We start from the raw sequence: 26,549 nt of genomic DNA on the forward strand, positions 1-26,549 counted from the left end.
AATCTATTGACTGTGTTGAGATACTGAGTAATAATATCCTGGCAATAAACTGAACACATTTGCAGATTTGTTGCATGAATGTTTATTTACTTGTGTTTCAGGTCTTCCACACCTTCATTGTGTCCTTTAACGAGCAGCGGCGGCCTGTAATGCCATTACTAACAGCGATGAAGAGGACTCCTCATCTTAGTGCAGAGCAGAAAGCTCTTAGACGAGCCTGGGATGCTCTTGCTGAGAAGGTCACTGCATCACAGAAACTTTCTCTGTTGTGTTACTTGTTTGATATTTTATGGGTTTTGAGAATTCGACTGTGCGCTGAGATTCATCAGACTCAATAGAAAAACAGAAACATAACATGTCTAAATGCATGTCATCTAAATAGAAATTCCTACAGTAGAAGTCTTATGCTAATTTATGTCTATGTGTAGCTACGTGAGTATAAAACAGAGCTGGACCTGAGCCTTCCATCCCCACTGGATACTGTAGGCCGCTGGTTATTGCGTATTGAAGAGGTTTTATCTGCAGAAGAGGGCGAGCCAATAGATCACGCCCGAGCCGCAGAGGAGGCTCGGGAGAAACTTGAGCTACTAAAGGTTTGACTGACTGACTTCTTTTTATTATGGCTATAGAGCCGTTCAGCCATGAAAATGTAAGTAATGTCATATTTCTGCCTGTGTGTTTATCTGCAGGTGTGTTTGGAGGAGATGCCACATCATATCAAGAGGTTTAATATGTTTCAAAACACAAATGAGTTTGGAGAGGCTCTGGTGCCAGCAGACAAGATGGAAGAGATGAAGAGAAGGTGAGTTTGATTGCTTAATCAGACATGAGTCATATTGCAAATGAAACAGCATCACTTTTATTTGCAGTATTGCTGTTCTTGTTTCATGAAATGCAGTAAACTATTTAATATTTTTGTGTATGCGTCCATTTTCCAGGTTCACCAGTGTCCGTGTAACAGCTAAATATCATGGTATTAAGCTGGAGTACCGTGAGCGCAGACACACAGTGTTAGACCTGCTGAATCAACTCAACATTAAACTGCGATCTTGGAAAAGAGCCTACATTTCCCAGGAGGCTGTTCGTGTGCTAATGCAGGACTGGAATGTGAGTGAGAACTTTTGTGAAGTCAAATAAAGTGACAGAATTTTAAAAATATATTTGCTGCTGGACATTGCTTGGCAATTAACATTAAACTCTGAAATTATGGATGCTTTATACTTGGATCACAATTAATGTTTTTAGGAGACTGTGAACAAACAGGAGCTGACTTCTTTGCTGGATGGAGCCCTCCATAGACTCAAACTAATCGCGAACAAATACACCAGCAAGGCTGCCTTGGGTAATACAAAGAAACTTTATATGCATGCTCCTAAAAGACCATAAAATTATAAAATAAAGAAATAAACTGTAGATGTATGAAGAACTGTAAAACTGTTAAACATTTACATCCTATGCACTTTTTTGTGAAAAGTGTTGTTATTGAACAATCAGTAATTATTGATATTCTGATGTCTGCTTCAGCTGGAGACTCGACTCAGGTAAATCGTCAGGTGGCTGATCTGGAAGCAGATGTGATAGCGACTCTGGAGGGTGTACGGATGGTGAGGGGAACTATGGGACGCGTGTTGGCAGCATGGGACTCTTACAGTGATATCTACACCTCAATGCGAGCATGGCTGGAGCAGGGTCCACGTGCCCAGCGACACGGACAGAGTACAGAGGTGAACAAACACATGAGAAAACTTTGAATTTACTTTGTTGCTCTCAATCCATGTACTGGGTAGACAAAACTCAAATATTTTTAAGGCTGTTGGTGTTTTTTTTCCGAATATAAACATGCCTCTCCCATTGATTTCCTAGGTGACATTATCAATTATGTCAGAGTGGAGTTCCCGCCAAGCTCACCTGAATGAGGTGGCCAACTACTTGACAGAGGTCACAGACCCACAGACAAGCCGTGCTATTTCAGATGAACTCTGCAAGATAAATCTGCTCTGGGCTGACTTTGCCAAAACAGCCCAGTTTGTAAGTTACCCATCATGTTCAAATTTGAATACTCCATGTGCCATCTTAATCATGAAATAAAGTATTAAAGAAAAGTCTGCTTATCTTTAATAGGGAACAATACATTGTTTTGTCTGATTGCATTGGACAGAGATTGTAGTTAATAATTTGCTTCTATAAATATAAAATAGAGTGCCTTTTGTAGTATTTTGAAGCAAGTTGCATATTTCAGTCTTTAGCTGAGGAGCCCAGTGCTGGCCCATCCAGTCCTCAGACAGTTCAGTCTCTGATAAGGGAGGCCACTCAGTTAATTGAAGAACCTGTGGAGGTCGTTTCTGGATCACTACGTACTTACACGAAGAGATTACAGGTATGCAGCGTGTGCACATACTTACACACACACTCCCACATACATAAAAACACACAATATATACTTTGTATTCTCTGTTTTTTATTAGTAGATATTTGTGATTTTGTTGCTTTGTCTTTTTGTTTTCTAAATTAAGGAATAGACTAAGTAGGATTTAGCTTAAAATTGTTATTTCTCACAGCTTATGATGAAGAAAATAAAGGATGTGGATCTAGAAGCCCTCTTGCCATCTCTAGACTGCTCTCCAGAAACCCTGAGCAAACTTCAGCAAGCCATTCCTGAAGTAAGCAACCACATTGCTTTGGTTGGCCCCTTAGGTCTTCTTGTGCATTTCTTGCCTTCATGTATACAATCAAATTATAGACATATTAGCAGAATATAACTTTTTAAAATGTTAATCTAACACAAATAATGATCTGTATGTCTGATGTCTGTATGCATTTCAGTTTTTTCTTTGTTTTGTTTTTGTGTGTGTGTGTGTGTATCTAGGTCCTGCAGACACTCTGTGAAGCTGAGCAGGTGTGTGATGAGCTGCGTGTGAGTGTTAGTGGGTTGGACGGGCGTCTAGCCGAACTGTTACACTGGGAGATGGAAGCCAGAGATCTCTATCAGCTACTAAAGGAGGAAGCGCACAGGCAGAAGAGAGGACAAGATCCCAGAGCACGGGTGAGTATCTACAAGCACCACAAAATATTCATACATCTCCTTCCTTAAGTGATTTGGTATAAAGGACTCTTCTCTCTTTTCCTGTAGCTGTTGATATCAAGGGGTTTACAGTTAGAGGGTCAGGTGGTTATGGAGGAACAGGATCTGCAGGTGATGGTCATGACTAATCAAAAGACTTCACCACTGCAGTATCTCATTGCATCCACCATGCAGGACAGAGTCTGCACTGCTGTTGAAAAGTCACAGGTCTGTCCACTGCTTTTAGATTAACAAAAAAATGCTGTCAGCATGATTGCATCTATAAAATTACTTTAAATTAATGAATTAAAAAAGATCATCTATAAAACTGAACCAGCTCTTTTGGTAATTATCAGTTATGCCATAAATTATGTTTTCTGTTATTTTCCCACAATGCCTAGGAATGAGTAACCTTGTTTCAGAATTGTATGCAAATGCATTATGATTTTAAAATTCTGTTAAATCTCAACAGGAAGCCATAGGGATGCTTAGCTCTTTGGGGGCTTGCAGAGACCGAAGCCCTGTTAGAGACCAGCCCCCTTCCAAGATCTTTGTCCAATATCAGGAGACAGAGGAAGAGTCCCAAAAAACCTCCTTCCAGCCTGTCTGTCCATCAGAAGCCCCTGGCCAACCAGAACCTCAGCCTGCAGTCAGGGCCAAAGTTCCAGAACAATCTCAAATACTCTCAGAGGTATCTTCTAAAGCAGTAGACCTCAAGACCCAGCAATGTAATCAGCCTGTGCCAATGATTGTTGTGCAAGAGTATGAAGAGGAGAAAAGTAGTCCACAACCACAAATGCATCCCTCTGTGCAAGTGAAAGACTCTCAGTCCATTGAAGGTAAGTCAGAGAAAGTTGTCCATGCTCAAACAAAAATCGACATAGAGCATCATGTAGAAAGCCAGGAATCTTTACCACAGTCTGTGACACAACAACAGACAGAAAAAGGTCCAGTAGCTGGACAACCCTCACAGAACCTACAACAAGCAGAGTCACAAGTACATAATAAACAACAATTAGCAACACAGCCACATGTGCACATTCATCAACAAGAGAAAACTCAGCTTGCAAAACAGCAGAAGGTTCAACCACAAGTATCAATCCAGTCGCAGCCTCAGGGTCAACTAGAAACACAAACACAACAAGCTCCAAAGCAGCAGAGGAAAGTAAAGAAGTCCCAGGCACATCTGCAGAACAGACCTTGGCTTCAACAGAGGAGTCAACCGGAAAATGTTACCCAAAACTCAATGCCACAGTTGGTCCCACAATCTCAGTCAGAGCCTGAGGACAAATGTCAAATAAGTTCTCAAGCACCACCACAGCATATAGTAGCTGTTAGCTCACCTGAGGCTCAGGGACCTGCTCAAGGCACAGCACAGTCAAAAAGCATTGTTAAGAGTGATGAGAAACACCTGAAGACAGCTCAGTCTGTTGCACAAGAGAAACCTCTTGTAGAAACACAAAACCCACCTCAAACTGTGCCAGCAGTTTCAGCACAACCAGTGACTCCAAAACAACCACAACAGCCAGTGACTGTTCCAATTCATCAACAAGTATTTCCCCAACCTCAGCCCTCTTTATCAACTCAAGCTCAAACAACTACACAACAAACACAATCTACTGCACCCATTAAGCAACAAAAGCAACCTCAAACACAGATAGTGACACCACAGCAACCTCAAGTGATGATCCAGAAACAGGCACAATCACAATCCATGACTCCCATGCAACCACAGGTTATGGCCCAATGGCAGCCACAACAGACTATTTCTCAGCCTCATCCTGCAGTGCCACAACCACAAAGATTTCCAGTGACCCAAACAATGCCCCAAAGGCCAGTCCAACAGTACCCAACATCTCCCATTCAACCACAAATAACAATGCAGAGACAACAGTCTCAGTCCCAGCAACCCACAATGCGCAATCCGACTGTAATTACCCCTCAACCCAAAGGTGCATCCCCCATACAACCCAGAATCATCTCTATGCCTCGACTCCAGATGCCTGTTCAATCTCAAACCCAAACTCAGGTCAAAGCCCAGGGAAGTGCACCACATGTGATTCAACCTCAGGGGCAACCCCAGTGGAGTCAACCAGGAGATGTCACCCAAACGTACCCCAGAGTGCAAGGACCAGTTTCTTTTGCTGCCCAAATGCAATCACTGGCCCATTTCCAAACTCATTTCCAACCTCAAAGTATCCCTCCAACTCAACCTCAGCAGTGGTCACCAATAAGACCAGGCATAGTGAGCCAGACATACCCCACTGTCCAAGTTCCAGGTCAGGTAGTTCAACCTCAACCTCAAATGGCAGTTTACCCTAAAATCCAGCTGCAATCACAGCCTCAGCAGTGGCCCTCTGCTAGACCTGAATCACCTTGGGGTCAATCACAGATAAGACCTCAAGGTCCAGCTCAGCATATAGTGCCCTCTCAGCAATGGAGGCCTATCAGTCCAGAGAGAGTCAGTCCAGTATACCCAAGGGCTGAAACCCAAGGGCCCAAGGGACCACATCATCAGTCCCAATATCAAGCCCTACCAAGGCCAGCAAGCCCTCAACGTCAGTGGAGTCCAGTCCGGCCAGAACATCAGTTTCAAGTTTCTTCCCAGACTATGTTCCATGGTGCTCCCCAGCCAGTAGCTCCATGGAATCAACCACCTTCTCAAGCTCTCATAAGACCTCAGAGTCCACAACAGCCTCAGCAAAGTCAGCAAAAGTGGAGTTCATCCAGGACAGAGGCCCCATCTGCAAACCTCATCCAAAGCCAAGTTGCCCAGGCAGAGCTTCAGTCCCAAGATCTGACAAAGCTGCAGTTACCAGTACAGGAACCACCCCAACAGCAGTCAGCTCCTCGGGTTAAGCAGCCAGCACTTGCCCAGGCTCCCCCTCAAGCCTACACTGAGGCTTATATAAAGGCACAGGCCCTGGTGAGGGATAGATTTGAGGAAGCCAAGCACTGTCTTCAAGAGCACATTATAGAAGCTATCAATGTATTCAAGGACAAGAGAATGATGGACGAACAGGCATCAGTTAAGGAGGTTTGTCCATTTTAGACACTAGTTAGTTTGTTTGTTTTTTGGCTGTTTGCAACAGCCCAGTATCATTAAACTATATTGTTGTGTCTGTATGTTTTATAAGAGATTGTGGAAAATTTTCCCAAGTGTCTGTGTTTGGTTTTTGTTTCTTTTTTAGGAGACGCTTCGGACTCTTGACCCTGAACTTCTTGAAGAGTTCTTGAGGGCTGCGGAAGGGATGGAAGCTTTCTGCACCCCATCTGAACTTAGAGACATGGAGTTTTTCACACAATCTGTTAGAACACAGTGGAAGGTATCGGTGTAGTAATATTAGTGCTTGTTTGTCTATATCTGCAGTGTGACTTTATTGTTAACCATTTTTATTTTTGATACTAACTGAAATGCTCTACACTGTATTAAACTGATTGAATGTGAAGTTACAAATATTAAGAGGTTGTGTGCTTGCTGTTGTGTTTTTTTATTTTATTAATATTTTTAGGATGTTCGAGTGCAAATATCAGAATTTTTGAAGCAACTCAGATTTGAGTTAACCCGCCTGCATTTTAACCATATGGTTAAGACATGTGAGATACACTTTAAGAAGGAAAAACTCAACCATAGGCCTGAATCAATATCAGAATCAAAAGAAGAGGTAAAATTACAGCTACCCTAACCGCGGAGCATGAACAGTCATATGGACAAATGGGTGTGGGAATGAACTTCTCTTAGCTATATTTTATTTCATCCTTTGTTTTCTAAATTAAACATTTGCTTTTGGGGTCAATTAATCCCTTAATTTCTTGTTCTTGTCTTTCCTCTTAACCACATCACTCACTTGGCACATGACACAACTTTGTTTTTATTTTGCATGTTGCAAATGAAAATTAAAAATACTGCAAAATAAAACAAAACTGCAAAGTAAATAAATTACAGTATCATTAAATAGTAACAGTAAATAAATGATAAGAAGAAAATATGAGTAAAAATAACAAAAAATATACATATCTGTAGGTTTAGTTTTTTCTCTCTCTCTCTTCCTGCAGGCTTGTTTGTCTGCAGAAGGCAGTCTGGCAGAGGCAGGACAGCAGCTAGAAGCTCTGAAGGAGTTGTGTGATACTCTTAGCCCTGAGGACGCACACAGGCTCGCACAAGCCCAACTTAGAGAATGTGAGAGACGGCTTGCTGCCATCCAGCGGCAGTTCAGTGGAGACACAGATACACCTCCTTCAGACACTAGGTAACAGAAAGTGAAAGAGCCTCTCTCATATCACTTAATTTTGTCTGATAAAACCATTTATAAATTCATAAATTTATTTATTTTCAATGTCTAATAGTTTACAAACAGAGCAAACAAAAGAGCCACCCAATCAAAAAGCACCAACAGTCCCACCACCACCTGAGAAGCCCAAAGAGGTTATTGTTTCAGAGGTACAAATATATGATCATTTTATAGAACTTATGTTTTAAAATAAACTTCATATTATTCTATCTAAAAATCTTTGGTACATTTTGTTTTAGGCTGTTACACCGGTTAGCCCCCAGCGACCGAGAACTGTGGAGAAGAGAGAGATAGTGAAACAAACGAGTACAGAAGAGGACAGGTATGGATATAAAAAAGGAATAGCATAGCTATGTGTTTCTGTATACGATTGTGTGTGATATTGTTTCAGAATCATATGGTTTACATCTTTTTCTTGGTCTGCTCAGGTACCGCAGCTCCAGATTTGCATTACAGGCTCAGCTAAACAGAAATGAGCAATGCATGCTTGGAGATCGTACCTCAGAATCAGTCACTCCCACAGACCTGCAGAAACGACTGAGAGAATTAAAGGTAATGCACAGTGTTTTAAAGTTGGCCATTTTATATTATTATTATGCATTTTCAAATGACAATCTTTTTTGTCTGTTTAAGTCTCTGTGGGACGAGACAGAGTCTCTGTGGAAGGAGTATGAAGCGTTGTGTATGCAATGTGTTCAGTACAACGAACGAGCTGTTGAGCAGGACCGTATGGAGCTCACTGTCAGGTGGAGAGAGCAGAGGTCACAGTTACAGGGCAGGTATGACCATGTCAGACATGACATTACACTGACTTTCAGAGCAGTATAAGCTTTAATGTGTGTTTAAAACTACCGAGCTGAAATTAATATTCAAGTAAAAGCATATTACTACTTCTTTTGTTCACTTTCACCCTGTGCCACCCAAAGAATCATATGATCTGCTCAAATCCTGAGAAAATATCCTGTAGCCAGACTGTGAGTGTGTGTGTGTGTGTGTGTGTGTATGTCTTGTGTTGTTTGTTAAATAAGTCTATGCATTCTGTCAGGGTGGATTCACTGGGAGCAGCACTTGAGCTCATGGACTCTATTAAGCTGAAGATCTCTGAGATTTCTAAAAGGCTGGAAAATTTCATCAAAGAGCCCAAAGACATTAAGGGATATACACTAGCTAACCCTGCCATTTTGAGAGATGTGAAGGTGAGAGATATTTATATTTATTAATTAAACTTGTTTCTTATTGAGTTCTATTCATGGTTAACATTTGTAATGGAGACACAAATGTTATTTTATTTTGTTAAAAATATAATATAATATAATATAATATAATACCTGAGAGAAGAATGTTTGATGTACTGCATTTCATGCTAATTTCACTGCATTTAGTGGTAATTTCACTGTATGTAACTTAGCTCTTTGCCTCCATCCCATTTTTTAATCTAAATATTTACCTCTCCCTCTTATTTTCAGGACTTAGATGAAAGTATCCAGACAGAGATGGATCATCTGTCTCGATTCGACTCTGAGCCCAGTCATCTAGACTTGCGTGACCGATCACCTCTGACCCAGGTGGTTCTGAACCACAGATCCAGCCTGGACCGGCTCAGGCAACAGGTGCGCAAGAGTGACGCCGCTGCCCGTGCCCTCGACCGCTTCCTCATGTCCCTGCGCACTGTGGAGCTCGATGTCTCTTCTGTGCAAAGCGCCCCCAGCAATGATGCTGTTGTACTGCAGGACAGCAGGTCCAAGCTGACACTAATCAGAAAGGGAGTCAGCAGCCTCAAGGATAAGGCTCCACAGCTGGACCAGCTCTTGGGCGGAGCACAGCTCAAAGTGACCCAGGACGGGAGCCCTGTTTCCTGTCTGGACATGGTGGGGGTACTGGTTCACAGGGTGGAAGAGGCAGACGATCAACTGATGATTCAACAGAATGAGCTCCAGAAGGAACAGCAGAACCAGAGCCTCGGCCTAAGGAGGAAGACTATCCAGGCTGAGTTAAGGAAGGTGCTGGCGGCAGCAGAAAAACAGGGTCTAAAGGAACCCACTATGCCAGCTGTGCAACATCGGTAATGATCTTTCTTCCCTATATAGATCTCACGATACAGATGCTTTAGACTTAGAATTGTCTTTATTTGGGCTTAATTTTAATTTGAGTTAATTGAGATAAGATTAGTTAATTGAGAATATGATACAATTCATTTATATAATATAAATGTTTTTTTTTTCTATTTTTCAAGTTTTTAAAATTTTTCAAGTTGACTTACAGTAGCTGCCAATGTCAAGCTCCAAAAAAATGGTATGTTATGTCTATGTGTTCTCCTTCACTCTTTTAACACTGTGTTTGCACCTATGTTTAGGATGCGAGCACTGTCCGATCTGGAATCGCAACTGAACTCTCTTCGCTCTGAATACCAAAGCATCAAGAAGGCTCTGTCTGAAGTCTCTCCACAGAAAGAGCACCCTCATCCAGCAAATGAAGAGCTTGACTTCCTTTGGGAAGAGACTGAAAGAGCTGTATCTGACAGGTGGTTTCTAGACCTAAGTTGAGATATACTTTGATTTAATTCACCTATTTTTCTTTCGTAAAGGGTTCGTTTCCCCAAAATGAAAAATCTGTCCTCATTTATTTACCCTCAAGTTGTTCCAAACCTGTATTGATTTCTTTCTTCTGCCGAATGCAAAGGTGTTTTGAAGAATGTGGGTAACTAAACAGTTGCTGGACTTATCTGACTTCCATAGTATGGATGAAATGAAAGTCAATGGGGACCAGAAACTGTTTGGTTACCCACATTCAGGAGAAGGAAGCTCAAGTGTGATTGACAGAAACCCAGAGTGTTGCTCTGTGTATGTGTGTGTTTGACAGACAAGAGCAGTGCACTGTTCTTATGGAACTCCTGAAGAAATTTCAGAACTGTCGCAGTTACCTGGGCAACACTCTCCAGAGGGCGGAGCAAACAATCAATGAGCAAGCTTCATACATGGGCAAAGACAACCTACAGCGACTCCTTGCAAAAGTATGTCAACTTCAGACTAATCACAATACATACTAATGTTATAATTGCCAATTGTAATTTGCCATCAGGTTTCCTTCACAGAAAGGTAATTTTATACTGGATTTGCACCACCAGGGGTCAGTCATTACTCAGATATTACAATCCAGATGCAGATGCACAGTAGAGCTCAGTGTGAAGCAGTTTTATTTGAAATTCATCCTGTAATTGAATTTTGTATCAGCACTAATCACAGTTTGCTTCATCTGCATGTACAGAAAGGGCTTCACATGTCTTAGTCTCAAAAAGGCTTCTATTTCCTTTTTTGTTCTGACAAATCAGTGCCAATGTTCTATTAAAGGGTTAGTTCACCCAAAAATGAAAGTTAGTCCATGTTTTACTCACCCTCGAGGTATCCTAGGTGTATATGACTTTCTTCTTTCAGATGAATCCAGTCGGAGTTATATTAAATATTGTCCTGGTTATTCTAAGCTCTATCATTGCAGTCAGCAGGTGTTGCAGTTGAACAGTCCACAAGTCGTCAAATAAAGCACGCGCATCCATAATAAAACGTGCCTCACACGGCTCCGGGGGGTGAATAAAGGCCTCCTGTAGTGAATCCATGTGTTTTTGTAAGAAAAATATCCATATTTTAAACGTAATAAACACTTTTCTCTCACTTCCGGTTTCTGTCATACGCGGAAGCAGTTCCGGCGGATGACGTAGGACGTTGGCGTTGCGTGATTAGTTACGAATGAGGAGAGAGAACAAAATAAAATGCCGGTCACGAATTAGAAGTACAAACCGAGGATTTGTAAAGAAAAATGTTGGAAGATTTCGATATAAACCAAGAGGAGACTGGTTTTCCTTTACTAAAGTAAGGAAACTTTGCTTCCTTTGCTCCTATTAAGCAAACTCGCGAGACTAGCATATCTCAGAGGCGTGCGCGCGCAACGCATATTCGCTACAGGAGGCCTTTATTCACCCCCCCGGAGCCATGTGAGGCACGTTTTATTATGGATGCGCGCGCTTTATTTGACGACTCGTGGACTGTTCAACTGCAACACCCGCTGACTGCAATGATAGAGCTTAGAATAACCAGGACAATTTTTAATATAACTCCGACTGGATTCGTCTGAAAGAAGAAAGTCATATACACCTAGGATGCTTTGAGGGTGAGTAAAACACAGGCTAATTTTCATTTTTGGGTGAACTAACCCTTTAATCTTAATTAATTTTCATTTTTAAAATTAATTTTAATATTTGGGCAGATCCTCCATGGAGTGCAGTACATTTATTTGCAGAGTTATGACGAATAAAACTTTTGGTAATTTATTATCATTGTGTAGTCTACATTTAAGTACCAATAGTAGTAATAAGTGCTCATGTTAAAAGGCAGGATTAAAAACGTGTAGTTATGTCTTCCTAGAAAGAGTAGCTTAGATCTTTAACCATGAGACTAAGTATTTTTTCTGTTTTATCTCATAATGTTTCTAATAATGTTTCTGTCTGTATATTGTAGGTCGTTGGCATAAAGGAGGATCTTAATAGCCTCGGACCCAAGATGGAGGAGTTCAGATCTGTGTGCAGACAGTTGCAGTCCCAGCTAAAGAAAATTCCTGATTGCTCGGAAACTCCATTTGAGACAGAGGCAGATGCTTTGGTGGACTCATGGCTGGATGTGAGGATATGGAAAACATCTATTCACATGGATCTCATTTTGTTCAGTCATTTTAGTTTCTTGGTAAATCTGTTTGTCTCTCTGGCAGGTGTCAGAGAAGACAGACAGTTACATGGATAACCTGCGTGTGGGTCTGGAGTTGTGGGAGAAACAGCTGGTTCTGGGTGGAGAAGTGGACAGCTGGACTTCTACTAAACTCATTATCTTCTCAGAGTCTCACCCTTTCAGCAGTGAAACGGAGGTTGACAGCATGAAGGTGTGTCTTCAAAAAAAATTAATCTGCCTTGAAAGGATCCACAATGTTCACAGGCATGGACTTAAAGGCACAGTACTGTCATTCCATTGGGTCTTTTGTGTGTTTATTAGAATGAGATTCAGTGCCAGGAGGACAACCTTGAACACTTCCACAAGAAGTTACTGGAGATCCAGGAACTGATGCAGAGCAAAGAATCTCCTCTTGAGTTACAGGTAAACGTGCAGCTTATTTTTTTCTGTTTATTAACTTTTTGGACTTTTCTAATTGCTAATTATTCCTAACTTTAAATGCACACACACACTCTCTGTCTTAGGTAATAGAAACCAACCTGAGGAAGAAAATGGAGCAGGTGAAGGAACTCTTCTCTGACTGCACTGAAGTGTTCCAGGAGCTCCTCACAGTTAAAGCTCATATGATAGAAAAGATTGACACCTACCAATCATCTGTGAAGAATATACGCTCCTCAGTAGACATGATCAGTTCAGAGGATCGCGCAGAACTGGATGCGCATTTACAGGTATGATTAACAGACATGCAGACATGCGTAGCACACTGTTTTAATATATAACCAATTTTATTTTCTGTTTGTAGGACTTGTGTGAGCAGCTTTTGGACCAGGAGGAACAGGCTGAAACTTTGCTGAAGGAAATCAATCTCATGTCCAGCATTACTGGACCGCAGGCCTTGGAGGAGCTGACCAATCATAGTAAGCGTCTCAAAGACTGCATTGCGGAAACACGAGAGCTGATTCGCCAGAAGAAGGATCAAGGGGAGAAAAGCTTCCTTCAGACTATTAAAGGTCTGAGAAACTGCATTCTGCATTGTGTCATTGCTAAAATTAAACAAGTGAAAAAAGTGATTTGAGTTTTGACCATTTGTCCCACTGGATCTCTGCAGAAGAGTTTCAGTCATTTGAGGAATGGTTGCAAGATGAGCAGCTCTCTGTGAATGAGTGCTTTGAGAACCCTGAGAGGAAGCAGGATATAGAAATGTCCATGCAGAGACTGACAGTGAGTAACAGTGAGGTCCCAACCCTATGATTATGGTTTCCATTGTGGCTTAGGACATTTTGGAAATACTTTTTAGATAAAAAGACTTGCTGTATAATACACTGATTACAGGGACAGCAATCTGATGGCAAGAGTCACCAGGTGATTGCAGCCTTAGTCAAAAGCATAATTATAGAATTACAGGAAGGGTTCAAATTGAGTTCATCGGTACGGAGCAGTTTGTGTTTTCTTCAGAGTTTCCTGGCCTCTAAGGAAGGAGAACAGCGTCTGGCTCAGTTGAAAGAGAGGTTTGAGCAAGGGGGACAGGCAAAGCTCCCTGCTGAGGCTCAAGCTTTGCTCTCCACATGGCATCAGGAACAGGAAGGAGAACTGGCCACACTCAGGGCTCACTGCCAGGGACGCCATAAACAGCTAGATGATATCCTCCACAACCTTAACAGGTACATGGAAGAAGTTCTCATCATAGCTATTAGTTGTTACTTTTGTTTCGATTCATTCATGACTTTGTCTTTAGTTTGCATGAGGAACATAACCATTTGAAGGACTGGCTGCAGCAGAGAGAGCAAGTGCCAGAACAGAGAGAAAAACTGAGGCAAATCCAAGAGGATTTTCTTAAAGAAAGGTACCACTCACTATTCAATGTAAATAAACACAGTGCCAGACTTCATTATTGACTAAAATGCAGATAAGCCATATCGCAACTTCAGTTTTATTTTGATTAATTGTGCAGTCTTTTATTTCATGTAAAACCTACATAACTCCTACTTTCACCCTTAATCCACAGCGGTCGTGTGGAGGCATTCAATTACCTGTTATCTGCTGTAAGGATGCGTGGCCTGAGGGGAGACCGTCTCCTTGGAGACTGCGAGACCCTGATAGACCGATACCACAGCCTGGGGATTCTTTTGGAGAATCAGGCACAAGTCCATAAGACCCTTGATGATCAAATTGAAACATTCCAAACCAATGCAGAACAGAGCAGAGCCTGGATCAGAAATTTAAAGCAAAGACTTGAGTACTTGGGGACAGACACGCCAATGCAGGACAAACATGTAAATGCTCAGGTGGGCCCACTAACCCTCATTGTTTGGATTCTTTAGCTGTATTTTAGGGGAACAACTGGTTAAGCATATTAAGCTGAATGGAATGAGGAATATCCTCAGTGTATTTAGAATAAAATTAATTTTATTCTGTGTTTTAAGGCTGTTCTTAATCTAAGTCCTGAGGGTGATGCTAAACTCGTGGCTCTGAAAGAAGAGGGTGATGCTTTATGTGCTCATGAGATTTTGGAGGACACCAGAAGACAGGAGCTCATTTACACCCTTGAAAACATTGAAGATGAGTGGAAAAGAGTTCTGGATATGGCTCAGCAGCTAAAACATCAAGCAGAACTCCAAGACACTCTCTGTAGAGAACTAGAGGATCTACAGGCCCAGGAAGAGAGCATCCAGTCCTGGGTGAGAGAACAACTGCAAATGCTTCGCTCTTTGGGGAAGGACCTTCAGCCACATGAAAAACTTAATAAAGTGCAGGTAAAGACAGAGGGACATTTTTTTTAATCTAAATCTTTTCATGGCTCTTGCATGATTCTAACCCAGATAAAACTGAGTAAAGGTTGCTAGCCGTGCACATATTGTGTTGGGAGTAATGTCTGTATATCCTCTAGGCTGTCATAGACCTTGGTGATGAAGCCGATTCCAGATTGACCAGTTTACAGAGACAAGGACAACATTTATGTTCTTATAAAGAGCTTGAGAATGAGAGGAGGAGCCACATTGACCAAACCCAGAGAGCAGTAGAGGAGGAGTGGAGGAAAGTGCTACAACTTGCCCAGGAGCTCAAGAACCAGGTCAAGCATGAGGAATCTCTCTACAGAGAGTTACAAACTTTCTGTGATCAGGGAGAGGATGCTCGATCCTGGATTAGACATCTCAGAGAGACCCTGGATTCCCTTCTTGTGACATCTTCCAATCAAGAGAGGCTTAATGGAGCTGAGGTAATAGAGAGGAAAATTTAACCCTTAAATGTTTGTACATGAGAGGCTTGGGAAGGGACAGTGAGTAAGCCTAATTTATGATAAACTATAATATTGAAAATGGGGCAAGTACTCAGGTTCACTCTAAAGGCATACATTCGATTACATCATAGCTAAAAACTGTAGCCAACACAACACTTTCAACGCATTCAAAATGTGAGGCTACATAAATATGATTTGTACATGAAGTGAAGGGACAGGTCTTATTCCTTAGTTAAGAAACAAGGCCATACTTTCTGGAGCCATAAATATTTATTGAAAACCAATGAAGAAGCTTTGATGGGTTCCACTACCGCATGAAGAATTAAAGCATGACAGAAATTACGGTTTAGATGAATGTCTTGGCTTTGTTTTGTTTTTAGGCAGTATTAGCTCATAGATCTGAGTGGGACTATAAACTTTCTAACCTAAAGACGAAGGGAGAGAATCTATGTTCCTGTGAAGATCTAGATGAGGACAAACGTCAGACAATCCAACACACATTACAAAATGTACAGCAAGAGTGGATGGGAGTTTTGATGCAGACTCAGGAACTGAAGAACCAATCAGAACTTGAGCAGTCTCTTTCTAAGGATCTTCAAGAACAGGAGGAGAGCACACACTCTTGGCTTACAGAGCAGCATCTGAAGATCGAATTGCTCGGTGAAGAGACTCAGTTACAAGAGAGAATGAATGGAGCTCAGGTAAGAGACAAAGAGTGATATTCAACCTTCACCAGATATTCTTTAAATACTTAAAGAAAACAGTCTGACTTACTCGCTGACATGGTTTGCTTATTCTAGGCCATCCTGAACTCAGAATCAGAGGGGGATTACAAGCTAGCCAACCTGAGGAGGAAAGCAGAGGGTTTGTGCTCTCGAGAAGGCCTGGAGGAGAAAAGAAAACAGGAAATCCAGCTGAACCTGAGATCAATTGAAGAAGAATGGAAGAAGGTCCTGGCAAGTGCTCAAGAATTAAAGAACCAGGCTGAGCTCCAGGATTCTCTTGCAAGGGAGCTTCAGAATGTCTGTACCCAGGAGGAGAGCACCTGGACCTGGGTGAAGAACCAGAAAGATTGCCTGGACTCACTGGGAAAAAGTACTCATGGTACACAGGAGCAGATTGAAGAGAGACTAAGCAAAGCACAAGTAAGTAGTACAATATGGAGAAACAGAAGAAGAAATTAAATGTCTGTAGTAAAACACTTAAAAGAACTCTCTGTCTTTCAGACAATTCTAAGTCTGCACTCTGAGGGCAACTCTAAGATTGCAGCCCTGAAACAGACTGTAGACCATCTTTTTAACCGTGAAGATCTTAATGTAGATGCAAGACATTCTTTTGTTAAGAAAATTAAAAATGTAGAGGAGGAGTGGAAGACAACACTGCAGCAAGCACAGGAGCTGCATAGGTTTGATATGACAATTTTGTATGTAAAAATAATTGCAAACAGCACTGCTAGATGATTCAAATTAATTGCAAATTATCATATTTATAAATATATTCTGAGATTAATTGAATGGACATGGCTTTTTATGTACAGATCAGGGTGCATAATTAAATGCAATTTTTTTATGTGTTAAAAGTATAGCTTTTATTTTATATGTTATATTATGTTATGTTATGTTATGTTATGTTATTCCTCATTCTGCAGTCTGCTGAAAAGTGTAGTGGAACGTCTGGTGTCCTGTCGGTGTCAGAAGGAACAGCTTCAGTCTCGTCTGGATCAGGTGATCCTCATTCTGCAGTCTGCTGAAAAGTGAAGTGGAACGTCTGGTGTCCTGTCGGTGTCAGAAGGAACAGCTTCAGTCTCGTCTGGATCAGGTGAAACAGCAAAGAGCTGCACTGCCATGGCACTTCCCCTGGCCTGGTTTAGGGGATCGAAGGCACACATTGGAGCAAGCCAAGAGTCTGCTAGACCGTACCAGAGCCCTGACCCCATCTCTGTCTGCTGTCCGAGCGCTCGGGAGGGAGATGAGCCAGCTGACCCATGATTCCAACTGGATTGATCCATCCTGGGCCACCACAGAGGAGTGCATACCTGAGTTAATCAAAGATCTTACGGTAAGGCTATATAGGTGTGCTGTTCTAAATATTTCTGACTAATCGTGACTAATAGAAAATAGAAACTTGATTTATGTGTATGACATTCTTTTTTTATGTGTGCTTCTGAAGGAGTTTTGTGTAAATCTCGAAGAGGAAATCCGGAGAGAGCGAGTTTGTGCTCAGTTAGTTGAGCAGCACACTGTAGCACAGGATTGGCTGAGAGAGCAAGTCAAAGGTTTCGGTGCTCTGCCCACTGAACGTCATGGGTTACAAAGCTCTATTAACACTCTTAAGGTCTATTTAAATTCTTTGTTTTATATAAAATCGATTTATCCATTTTTCAGTTTTTCGTCAAACCTGTTAATAAATACAATTATATATATTTTTATTATAATTTTGTAGGCTCTTCTTCAGACCATAGACAGGGAGAAGAGAGAAATGAAAGAACTGGATACTGTTAAAGATTCCCTGATGGATCTTTGCACTCCAGGAGGTTGTGATGCCCTGACCTTAGAGGTCAGCCATCTTCATGACCTCTGTGTGTCCTCGGAGAAAGAGATGAGGGAATGGTTAGCTGTGTGTGAGGCCAGATTGAGTGACATTGACCTCAGGCTTGCTGGCAGGGAACAGATTCTCAGGGAGCAAGCAGAGAGTCTCCTAGATGAGCTGCGTGCTCAGGACCACTCTTTAGGATTTCTGGTGGATAGCCAGAATATCAGCCAGCTACAGGAAAACTGGCATAGCTTCAAGGTATTGTGGGAAAATATTAATTCATATATGTTCAGTTTGTTAGTTCTGAAACTTTAGAGAAAGTCAATCAATTTAAACCTCACTGTTTTTATATTCTCATAGACATGTGAGAGAGAGCTTGAGTCTTTAGAGGGCAAAGTTTGTGACCTTGGCCAGGCCCTCCAAATGGTCCCACCAGATGAGGGACCCCCCAGTGATGTCATTTATATAGTGGACACAGTTACACAACAATATTGCAGGTACATACAGACATGTTGCCTTTCAAATTAATTAAATTATCATAAATGTCTGTAATAATGTGCTTAAATCTGAATCCTGTTTATTTAATTGTAAAATTGATAGCATGTTTGCCCAAAATAGTATAATGCTATATTATATTACAGTGTAATACTTATTTATCATAAGTGCATTATGGAGAATCGTCATTATTTTTTTTCTCAGTCTGCGGTCAAAACTGTTGGAAAAGCAGAATGAGTGCGCAGACAGCACTGTGCAGTGTGTGAGACAGGCCTTACAAAACATACAGTCATGGAACCAGACACATGCAAATCCTCCCTGCAGCTCAGCCACATCCATGCAGGTGTGTTTGTATCTTAATTTGCATAAATTATGTGAGTGAGTACACAACAAAACATAGCACCTGCACCATACTGGTCCATTTGAACGAGTAAGGTTGCTGTTGCCTTTTAAACATGCAACATTTTACTCCTTAGGCTGCAACTGAAGAAGGTGTGAGACTGTGTAAAAGCCTGCAGGTAGTGCTGTCCCATAAAGAACTGCTGAGGGAATGTCTGGGCCCTGACTTGGCTGGCAAACTTGAAAGAGATGGAACAAAAGCACTAAACGAAGCAGACATTCACATGAATGACCTTAAACAGGAGCTTAAGGTGAGTATGACTCTGTGGGATGATGCTTTACATGAGATGTCTAGTGGTTTAAAAAGATGAGTCTGTGTTTCAGAATGTGGAGGAGAACGTGAAGCAGGAAGCTCAGATGTTGTCACTGGAAGCTCAAAGCATTCAGCTGGATTCACAAGTACAATTTCACAAACATACATATTAACATACAAACATATTTCTAGGCTTTTGTTGTATCTGGCCATTATGTGCAGTACTATGTATATATGATAAATACCATTTGTAGGTTTCTGCTGCGACACCATCAACAAAGGAGTCTGAACAGTCGGAATTTGTTTCTTCTTCATCGTTTATCACGGAGAGCTTTGAAATGACAGATGACAGTCAGCAGGCTAAGGTACAACCATCTGAAAACCTTGACAGCGAGATCCCTCTATGTGTAATCTCAGAAACTACAACTGAAACAGAAATTCACACTGCCAGAAAATCACGACAAACATTAGAGACTGAAACTGAACAGATTGATTTCCAAACAACTGTACTATTAACCACAGAGATGCTACCTGAACCAGCAACAGGAGTATATGAATCTGCTCCTCCTACAAGCAGCCATGGTGCAAATGAAACTGAAAGTGAGAATTTTGTTTCTGTTTCTTTGGAAACAAAGTCTGATAATGATGAGATTGCAGATGAAAAGATGCCCATTTCTTCATCTGCAGCTGTCCACAGCTTGGAAACCACAGTACAAGACACAGACTTGGAATTACTCAGCACTGAGAGTCTTAGCACAGAAGGACAAGTAAGCCAGTTGTCTGATGTAGTTGTGAGTTCAGAATCTTTTGCTGATAGAGCGGAGGGTGAGAAAATTGAAGCAGTGACTGCAGAGCCAGATAAAGAGGAAGATGTCTCATATATTTCACTTTCTCAAGAGGAACCTTGTGGAGAAGGTGAAGCACAGACCAAAAAGGTTACTGCGCTCATTTTAGATTTGGATACAGTGCACATAGATAGTGTAGGCACATACTCCCACACACCCACAGATGGTGCTACAGTGAAAGCAGCCTCTGCTAGTGCTCTTTTAAATGAAACGACACTGGGCAAACAAGATCATGAAACACTGGCCCCTCCAGAAGCTGAAATTTCTGAAGTAGCCATAGAACTAATTAGCATCCCATCTTCTCTTAATGAGCCAAGTATGGTGAATGTTTCAGAAATTAGTTTAGCAGTAGAACCAGAACAGTCACAGCTCATCGATATAGACACTAATGGACAAATGCAAACAACAGCAGCTCCACCTTCTGAAACGCAAGGTAGTGAAGACGCTGCTTCCAGAGGTATTGGAACATTTTCTTGGAACAATGGACCAAATGCTGCAATTGCTGACAGAGAGAGCAGCTGGACCACAAATAATGGCCCTCGTGAAATCCAACGCCGATATATTATTCTAGACTTCCATGAGGGGGAGGAAATGCAGAGACATCATGCTCATGAAGCTTCTCTTTTCAGGGAACCCACTGAGACACAGATTCAGGGATCAGAACATTCAGTATCAGAAAGAATGGAGACCGAATGTGATGCTAAACCAGAATCAGAGGTCATAGCCAGTACAAACAGACCTTTAGAAGCATCCGAGCAGTCTGAACTGGTTGAAGCAAGCCTAAAACTACCAACAAGGCAAGTTGGAGAAGTCATGCATTTCATTGTAGAAGAAGAGACAAAGAAGACCCCATCAGGTGATAAAATGCAATTCATAGAAGTTGATCCTAAACGTAAACCTCCAATCAAGCAACAAAATGAGGTAGAAACTGAGGTCCAACAAACAAACAAAGTGCATGTCTCAACAACAGTAGAGGAGAAACCTGAAGGTGAAGAAGCCATTGACATCATTTTGGGAGAAGGGACAAAGACCCAATCAGATGGTAAAGCACAATCCAAAGAAATTGAACCTGAACTGACACCTCCAATCAAGCTCCTGGTTGACTGGGACACTGAGGTACAACCTGAAAGAATTAATGTCTCATTAACACCAGAGGAGAAACCTGAAGTTGTAGAAGCCGCTGATGTGATTGTAGAAGAAGAGATGAACAAGACCCCATCAGGTGAAAAAGCACAATTCATGGAATATGAACCTAAAATGACACCTCCTCTCAGGAGAAATGACAATAAAACTGATGTTCAGTCAAACAAGGTAAATGTCTCATCACAAAAGGAGAAAGCTGAAGGTGAAGAGGCTGTGGAAGTCAATGTAGAAGAGGAGACAAAGACAACATCATCAGATAATAAAGTACAATCCATAGAAGTTGAACCTGAACTGACACCTTCAATCAAACAACAGAATGACCAGAAAACTGAGGTCCAGTCAGACAAGGTGGATGTATCGCCAGAGGAGAAAATTGAATGTGAAGAAGCCTTGCATGTCATTGAGGAACAGAATGACTGGGACACCGAGGTACAGTCTGAAAGAATTAATGTTTCACTGACACCAGAGGAAAAACATGAAGTTGTAGACACCGCAGATGTCATTGTAAAAGAAGAGACAAACAAGACCCCATCAGATGAAAAAGCACATTCCATAGAAGCTGAACCTAAACCGACACCACCAGTCAGACGAAGAAACGAAAATAAGTTTGATGTCCAATCAAACAAGGTGAATATCTCAACAACATCAGAGAAGAAACCTGAATGTACAGAGGTTATCACTGTCATTGTGGAAGATGAGATAAAGATGACTCCATCAGATGATAAAGCACAATCCCTAGAAGCGGAAACTATACTGACACCACCAGTCAGGCAACAAAATGAGGGTGAAACCGATGTCCAATCAAACCAGGTAAAACTGTCAACAACATCAGAGAAGAAACCTGGGGATACCATGCATGTCTCTGAGGAGGCATTGGTTGATAAAATGCAGTCCATAGAAGCTGAGCCTAAACCAACGCCACCAGTCAGAAGACGAAATGAGGGTGAAACTGAGGTTCAGTTAGATAAGGTGGATGTCATACCAGCACCTCCCAACAGACGACGTAAAGGTGAAAGGTTATCGTTAGATACTGAATCACAGATAGAGGGAGAAGTTCTTCCCACCCCACCAAGCAGAAGACATAGAGAGAAAATAGGAATTGAGAGGTATTCACCTGATTTAGAGTCCCAACCCACACCACCAGCAAGACGACATAAAGATAAAGAAGATAGAAGATTATCACTCGATCTGGAGACCCAACCCACGCCACCAGCAAGACGAGGTAAAGAAAAAGAAGGTAGTAAACTATCACTCAATCTGGAGACCGAACCCACACCACCAGTGAGACGACATAAAGAAAAAGAAGGTAGTAAATTATCACTCAATCTAGAGACCGAACCCACACCACCAGTGAGACGACGTAAAGAAAAAGAAGAAAATAGATTATCGTTCAATCTAGAGACTGAACCCACACCACCAGCAAGACGACGTAAAGAAAAAGAAGGTAGTAAATTATCGTTCAATCTGGAGACTGAAACTACACCACCAGCAAGACGGTGTAAAGAAAAAGAAGAAAGTACATTATCACTTGATCTAGAGACCCAACCCACACCACCAGCAAGACGACGTAAAGAAAAAGAAGATAGTCAATTATTGCTTGATCTGGAGACCCAACCAACACCACCAGCAAGACAACGTAAAGAAAAAGGTGAAGATAAAGGATTATCAATTGATCCGGATCCTCAACCAACTCCACCATCAAGAAGACACAAGGATAAGCCAGAGAGTGACATGTTATTTTACAGTGCTGAATTAGGAAAAAGTGATAATCAGCAAACCAGTGAACATAAAGACAGGGAAGAGCACACTGTTAAACCAACTCCACCTGTCAGACGCAAAATTAGTCAGGTTGAAAGTGATGTGGCAGTTTGCAAAAACCAAGAAGAGAAAGAGACCTTTGTGAAACCCACACCACCAACAAGAAGGAAAGATAGCAAAGTTGAGAGCGAAATTGTCGCAGGTACTTCTAACCTGAAAGAAGATACGAGCATACATAAACCAACTCCACCTCTGAGGCGAAAAGACAGCCAAGCAGAAACTGAGATGGCTCGAACCACACCTAAAAGTCAACCTAAGGAAGTCCTTCCAACTCCACTTACCAGGCGAAAGAAAGATCAAATAGAAGCTGACAGAGTTCCATTAATGCCAGAAGAGCCACAGGTCATATCAACTCCAACAACCAGCGACAAAGGAAGTTCATGGAATGAAAAGGTTTCTATGTGTGCAAGACTGGAATTGGAAGCAGATGTTGAAGCAATAACTAAACAGGAAGATAAAGATGAGTCTGATACAAAGTCATTGGTTGGTCAGGAGCAGCAAGAGGAGGGGCAGGACTCTACTTTGGTCCCAGAACCCATAAGTGCAATCAGTCAGACAGAGAGCGTCAGTGAGATGCAGGTAACTTTAATGTGCATGATTGCACCAAAAGGAACAAACCTGCATGAGGTATGATGGTGTGGTATCTGCATGCTGGACTGTAATGGAAGTGTTCAACTGAGGATGCGTGTTAGGGCCAAAATGAAGTGTCCTTAAGATATCTGGATATTTGCTTTGTGGGGTGAAATTAATCCCCTTTTTTGCAACAGTCCAATTGTCTACATTCCCAAACACAGCTAACACATTAGGTTTTAAGTCTAATGGAAGAAGAAATCTTCCAACAAAGTTTCAATTAACACCTGGAGCTCCTGAATAACCCTCTTATTTGTATCTTTATATGTTGGTGTGGCTCTGGCTGCCTTACCACAGAGAAAATCCCATCACATTCAGCTCCATGCATACAGTCATTACTGCTCTCTATCAATGAATAAATACTCTTTCATTCTTTTAATATTGTCATGTTCACAGAGAGGGCATAAGAGGGCAATTTTTTTCGGTTCCATCAACTCTTCCTTATGGCACTGTAAATGTTGGCAATGGCTTTCTGAGTTTTAATTTGTGTTTTTACCCATGATTGAGTTTGCTTGAATTTACTTCATTAACTGCTCTAATATCTCAGTTATTTGTCTAGAATCGTTTATCCTGTATATGAGATGTTGCAGTTGCTAGTCTTCAGTTCTGCTAATTTTTTGTGTGTTGCAGCCACAAGATCAAGATGTGGATGTTTCTCCCCAAGTTGGTCTTGTGGCTGAAATCACTGAGAGTCAAGCAGAGGAAGATAGGGAGCCAGAGGGACCCACAATGAAGGATATATTTATGGAGATCAAAAAAATGACTGAAAAGGGACCAAAAAGTGTACTCATGGAGGTAATATTTTAAATTGTTAACACTGTAACATTAAATTCAAAATACTGAAAGTGATTTAAACAGTGTCAAGACATAAGTTTAAAATAAACATAAACAAAATTATATGTGCAGTATGTCAACTGTTCTTTCAAAAAGCTTTTTTTTTAGGGTATACCTCATGAAAGTACAAAGAAACTTCTTGACACTTCCAGCACTGATCTTGAAGCTCGGTTAAAAAGGCTAGTGTTCCATTTACTGGACCTTCGAACTTGCCCAGCTGCTCTGAACTCCAAAGACATGGCCAAACAACTAGAAGAGGCTGAGGTGGGACAACCCAATAAAAATATCAGTGTGTGATGAACTTACACTTTACGTATTACTGATTGTTCTATGTCCTCTTGCCTATTTAATATGTAAAAGTAGTGTTGCTGATTTTTCAAATAATCATTTATATTAGAATCCTGATTTACGTTTGGAGGTGAGCACATTTAGTACTTGTATTGTTATGTTATTTTAGGAATGTAGAAGGTGTGCCCAGAGACAGGTATCTATGCTGTCTAGGCAAGACCAGGCTAATGGAGACATTGGCAGTGGCACTAATGGCACAGTTCATGACCCTGAGGGTATGCAACAGCTGAGTGCCCAGTGGAGTGCAGCTTTGTGGGATGCAGCAAGCTCTGTTCACTCCAAAGAAGCTCAACTACAGATGGTTGCAGATTTCAACAGACAGGCCCAGAAAGTCAAAGCTATTCTGGAGAGACTCAAAATTGAGCATGCGGCACTGAGATTGTACGTATTTACTACTAAGCAAGTTGTTTCTGTACGTATAACATTAAACACTGAGCAAGTTTATTGTTGCACTAAACTAGGGGTCGACTGATTATCGGTGCGATATTAAGCATTTTTATGGTTATCGGTATTGGTCATTTTCAAAACCGATTTGCCGATAAAATAATTTAAAGGCATTTAAAGAGTCAATAGCTTTGTGGGCAGTGTGCCGACATGAAGCGCCTTTGCGCTACAGGCATCCTGTGTTCAAATCCTGGCACAAAGGACCTTTCCCGATCCCGCCCCCCCTCTCTCTCCCACTTCGCTTCCTGTCTCATCTACACTGTCTTATAACAATAAAAGACAAAAAACTCCAAAATAAATCTTTTTTAAAAAGTAGGGCTGCCCTCGACTAAATATTTTTCTGGTCGATTAGTAGTCGGTCATTTTAAGCATTAGTCGACTATTATTCGCACTTTTATTAATAAACCATATATATCATAATAATGAGCCTTTAATTGCCTACATAGCCTAATAAGCGCTCAAGCGCACGCATTTCATACGGATTACATAATCTGATAATATTTGTTTTCTATTTGAATTGGTTCATTTAAAAGTTTCACTCTCTATAGATATATTTTTCATGTCTGTAATAAGGCAAGAATACACGAGTTTCAAAGTGTTCACAGAGTCCGAGACGGCAGAAAGCGCATCCTGTTTGCTTTAAAGGGGTCATATGATGCAATTTAAATTTTTCCTTTTTATACAAAATAATGTCCTTTTTAGCAACATTATATGACCCCTTTAATTATTTTACAAAAGCGCAACGTTTCGTTGTTATTCTGAGTGCACACGAATAAAGGTATAAATCTTTTTGAGTCTTTACAGATACAAAAGATGCATTACTCTTATCTGTATGACCAAAAATGACGAAGTATTTTAAGAGCAAATGATCGCACCGGTGCCTCCATCTGTCATGCAGTAGCCCAAGCGCGCTACTGTTCAGCTTCCACACTCCGCACAAACACGTGAACTGCGCGCTACTGTTCAGCTTCCGCACTCCGCACAAACACGTGAACAGCACACTTTTTTCTAGGCTAACATTAGATTGAGCGCCTTGTAAAGTTGCTACAACATATTTCAGATGATAAGCCATATTTGAGGTCGATGAATGTTAGGTGAGCATATGGATGTCCTGCCCGATGTACTATTACCACAGAGACCAGCTGTTAACGATTTGTCCGTCACAGACTGCGTTATTTCGCCACTCCGTGTGGAATTTTTTTTTCTGCGACTAATAAAATTTTGGTTGACCAAGCCTCTTCTCGTCGACTAACTGTTAGTCTACTATTAGGGGGCAGCCCTAAAAAAAGCATTTAAAGGTCCCATATTGTCAAAACTTAAATTTCCTGGCTTTTTTCACGATAACTGAGGTCTAGGGGCTATTTAACTACCATATAAGTTTCAAAACAGTCAGTCCACAGTAAAATGCACACAGCCTGCATAAAGTAGCTGTGATTTTTCACGAACCATTGTGACTTCCGTAAAAAGTTGACGTCAGAACTACACAGTCACCGCCTTCAGTCACC

General features: G+C 41.3%; 1 protein-coding gene across 1 annotated transcript in view; it reads left to right on the forward strand.

Annotated features, from left to right (window-relative positions):
• syne2b (spectrin repeat containing, nuclear envelope 2b) overlaps positions 1-26,549 on the forward strand; it is a 96,736-nt gene that overhangs the window by 8,516 nt on the left and 61,671 nt on the right. The window contains exons 12-59 of the mRNA XM_016536231.1: positions 102-239; positions 429-593; positions 690-802; positions 939-1,107; positions 1,246-1,342; positions 1,525-1,724; positions 1,864-2,028; positions 2,240-2,377; positions 2,559-2,660; positions 2,867-3,043; positions 3,131-3,289; positions 3,534-6,098; positions 6,253-6,387; positions 6,574-6,726; positions 7,118-7,311; positions 7,409-7,502; positions 7,593-7,675; positions 7,782-7,905; positions 7,987-8,132; positions 8,399-8,549; positions 8,820-9,415; positions 9,707-9,874; positions 10,213-10,363; positions 11,862-12,020; positions 12,109-12,276; positions 12,387-12,488; positions 12,590-12,793; positions 12,868-13,075; positions 13,174-13,286; positions 13,521-13,726; positions 13,801-13,908; positions 14,071-14,350; positions 14,489-14,818; positions 14,953-15,282; positions 15,684-16,004; positions 16,104-16,448; positions 16,530-16,708; positions 17,046-17,361; positions 17,473-17,637; positions 17,746-18,093; positions 18,196-18,332; positions 18,535-18,673; positions 18,807-18,980; positions 19,054-19,128; positions 19,237-23,367; positions 24,049-24,213; positions 24,361-24,516; positions 24,710-24,981. Of these exons, the coding sequence (XP_016391717.1) occupies positions 102-239; positions 429-593; positions 690-802; positions 939-1,107; positions 1,246-1,342; positions 1,525-1,724; positions 1,864-2,028; positions 2,240-2,377; positions 2,559-2,660; positions 2,867-3,043; positions 3,131-3,289; positions 3,534-6,098; positions 6,253-6,387; positions 6,574-6,726; positions 7,118-7,311; positions 7,409-7,502; positions 7,593-7,675; positions 7,782-7,905; positions 7,987-8,132; positions 8,399-8,549; positions 8,820-9,415; positions 9,707-9,874; positions 10,213-10,363; positions 11,862-12,020; positions 12,109-12,276; positions 12,387-12,488; positions 12,590-12,793; positions 12,868-13,075; positions 13,174-13,286; positions 13,521-13,726; positions 13,801-13,908; positions 14,071-14,350; positions 14,489-14,818; positions 14,953-15,282; positions 15,684-16,004; positions 16,104-16,448; positions 16,530-16,708; positions 17,046-17,361; positions 17,473-17,637; positions 17,746-18,093; positions 18,196-18,332; positions 18,535-18,673; positions 18,807-18,980; positions 19,054-19,128; positions 19,237-23,367; positions 24,049-24,213; positions 24,361-24,516; positions 24,710-24,981 (15,314 nt within the window). The remainder of the gene's footprint in view (positions 1-101; positions 240-428; positions 594-689; positions 803-938; positions 1,108-1,245; positions 1,343-1,524; positions 1,725-1,863; positions 2,029-2,239; positions 2,378-2,558; positions 2,661-2,866; positions 3,044-3,130; positions 3,290-3,533; positions 6,099-6,252; positions 6,388-6,573; positions 6,727-7,117; positions 7,312-7,408; positions 7,503-7,592; positions 7,676-7,781; positions 7,906-7,986; positions 8,133-8,398; positions 8,550-8,819; positions 9,416-9,706; positions 9,875-10,212; positions 10,364-11,861; positions 12,021-12,108; positions 12,277-12,386; positions 12,489-12,589; positions 12,794-12,867; positions 13,076-13,173; positions 13,287-13,520; positions 13,727-13,800; positions 13,909-14,070; positions 14,351-14,488; positions 14,819-14,952; positions 15,283-15,683; positions 16,005-16,103; positions 16,449-16,529; positions 16,709-17,045; positions 17,362-17,472; positions 17,638-17,745; positions 18,094-18,195; positions 18,333-18,534; positions 18,674-18,806; positions 18,981-19,053; positions 19,129-19,236; positions 23,368-24,048; positions 24,214-24,360; positions 24,517-24,709; positions 24,982-26,549) is intronic.

The sequence above is a fragment of the Sinocyclocheilus rhinocerous genome, unplaced genomic scaffold (assembly GCF_001515625.1).
Source record: "Sinocyclocheilus rhinocerous isolate Xijiao unplaced genomic scaffold, SAMN03320098_v1.1 scaffold4019, whole genome shotgun sequence".
NCBI classification, from domain to species: Eukaryota; Metazoa; Chordata; class Actinopteri; order Cypriniformes; family Cyprinidae; genus Sinocyclocheilus; species Sinocyclocheilus rhinocerous.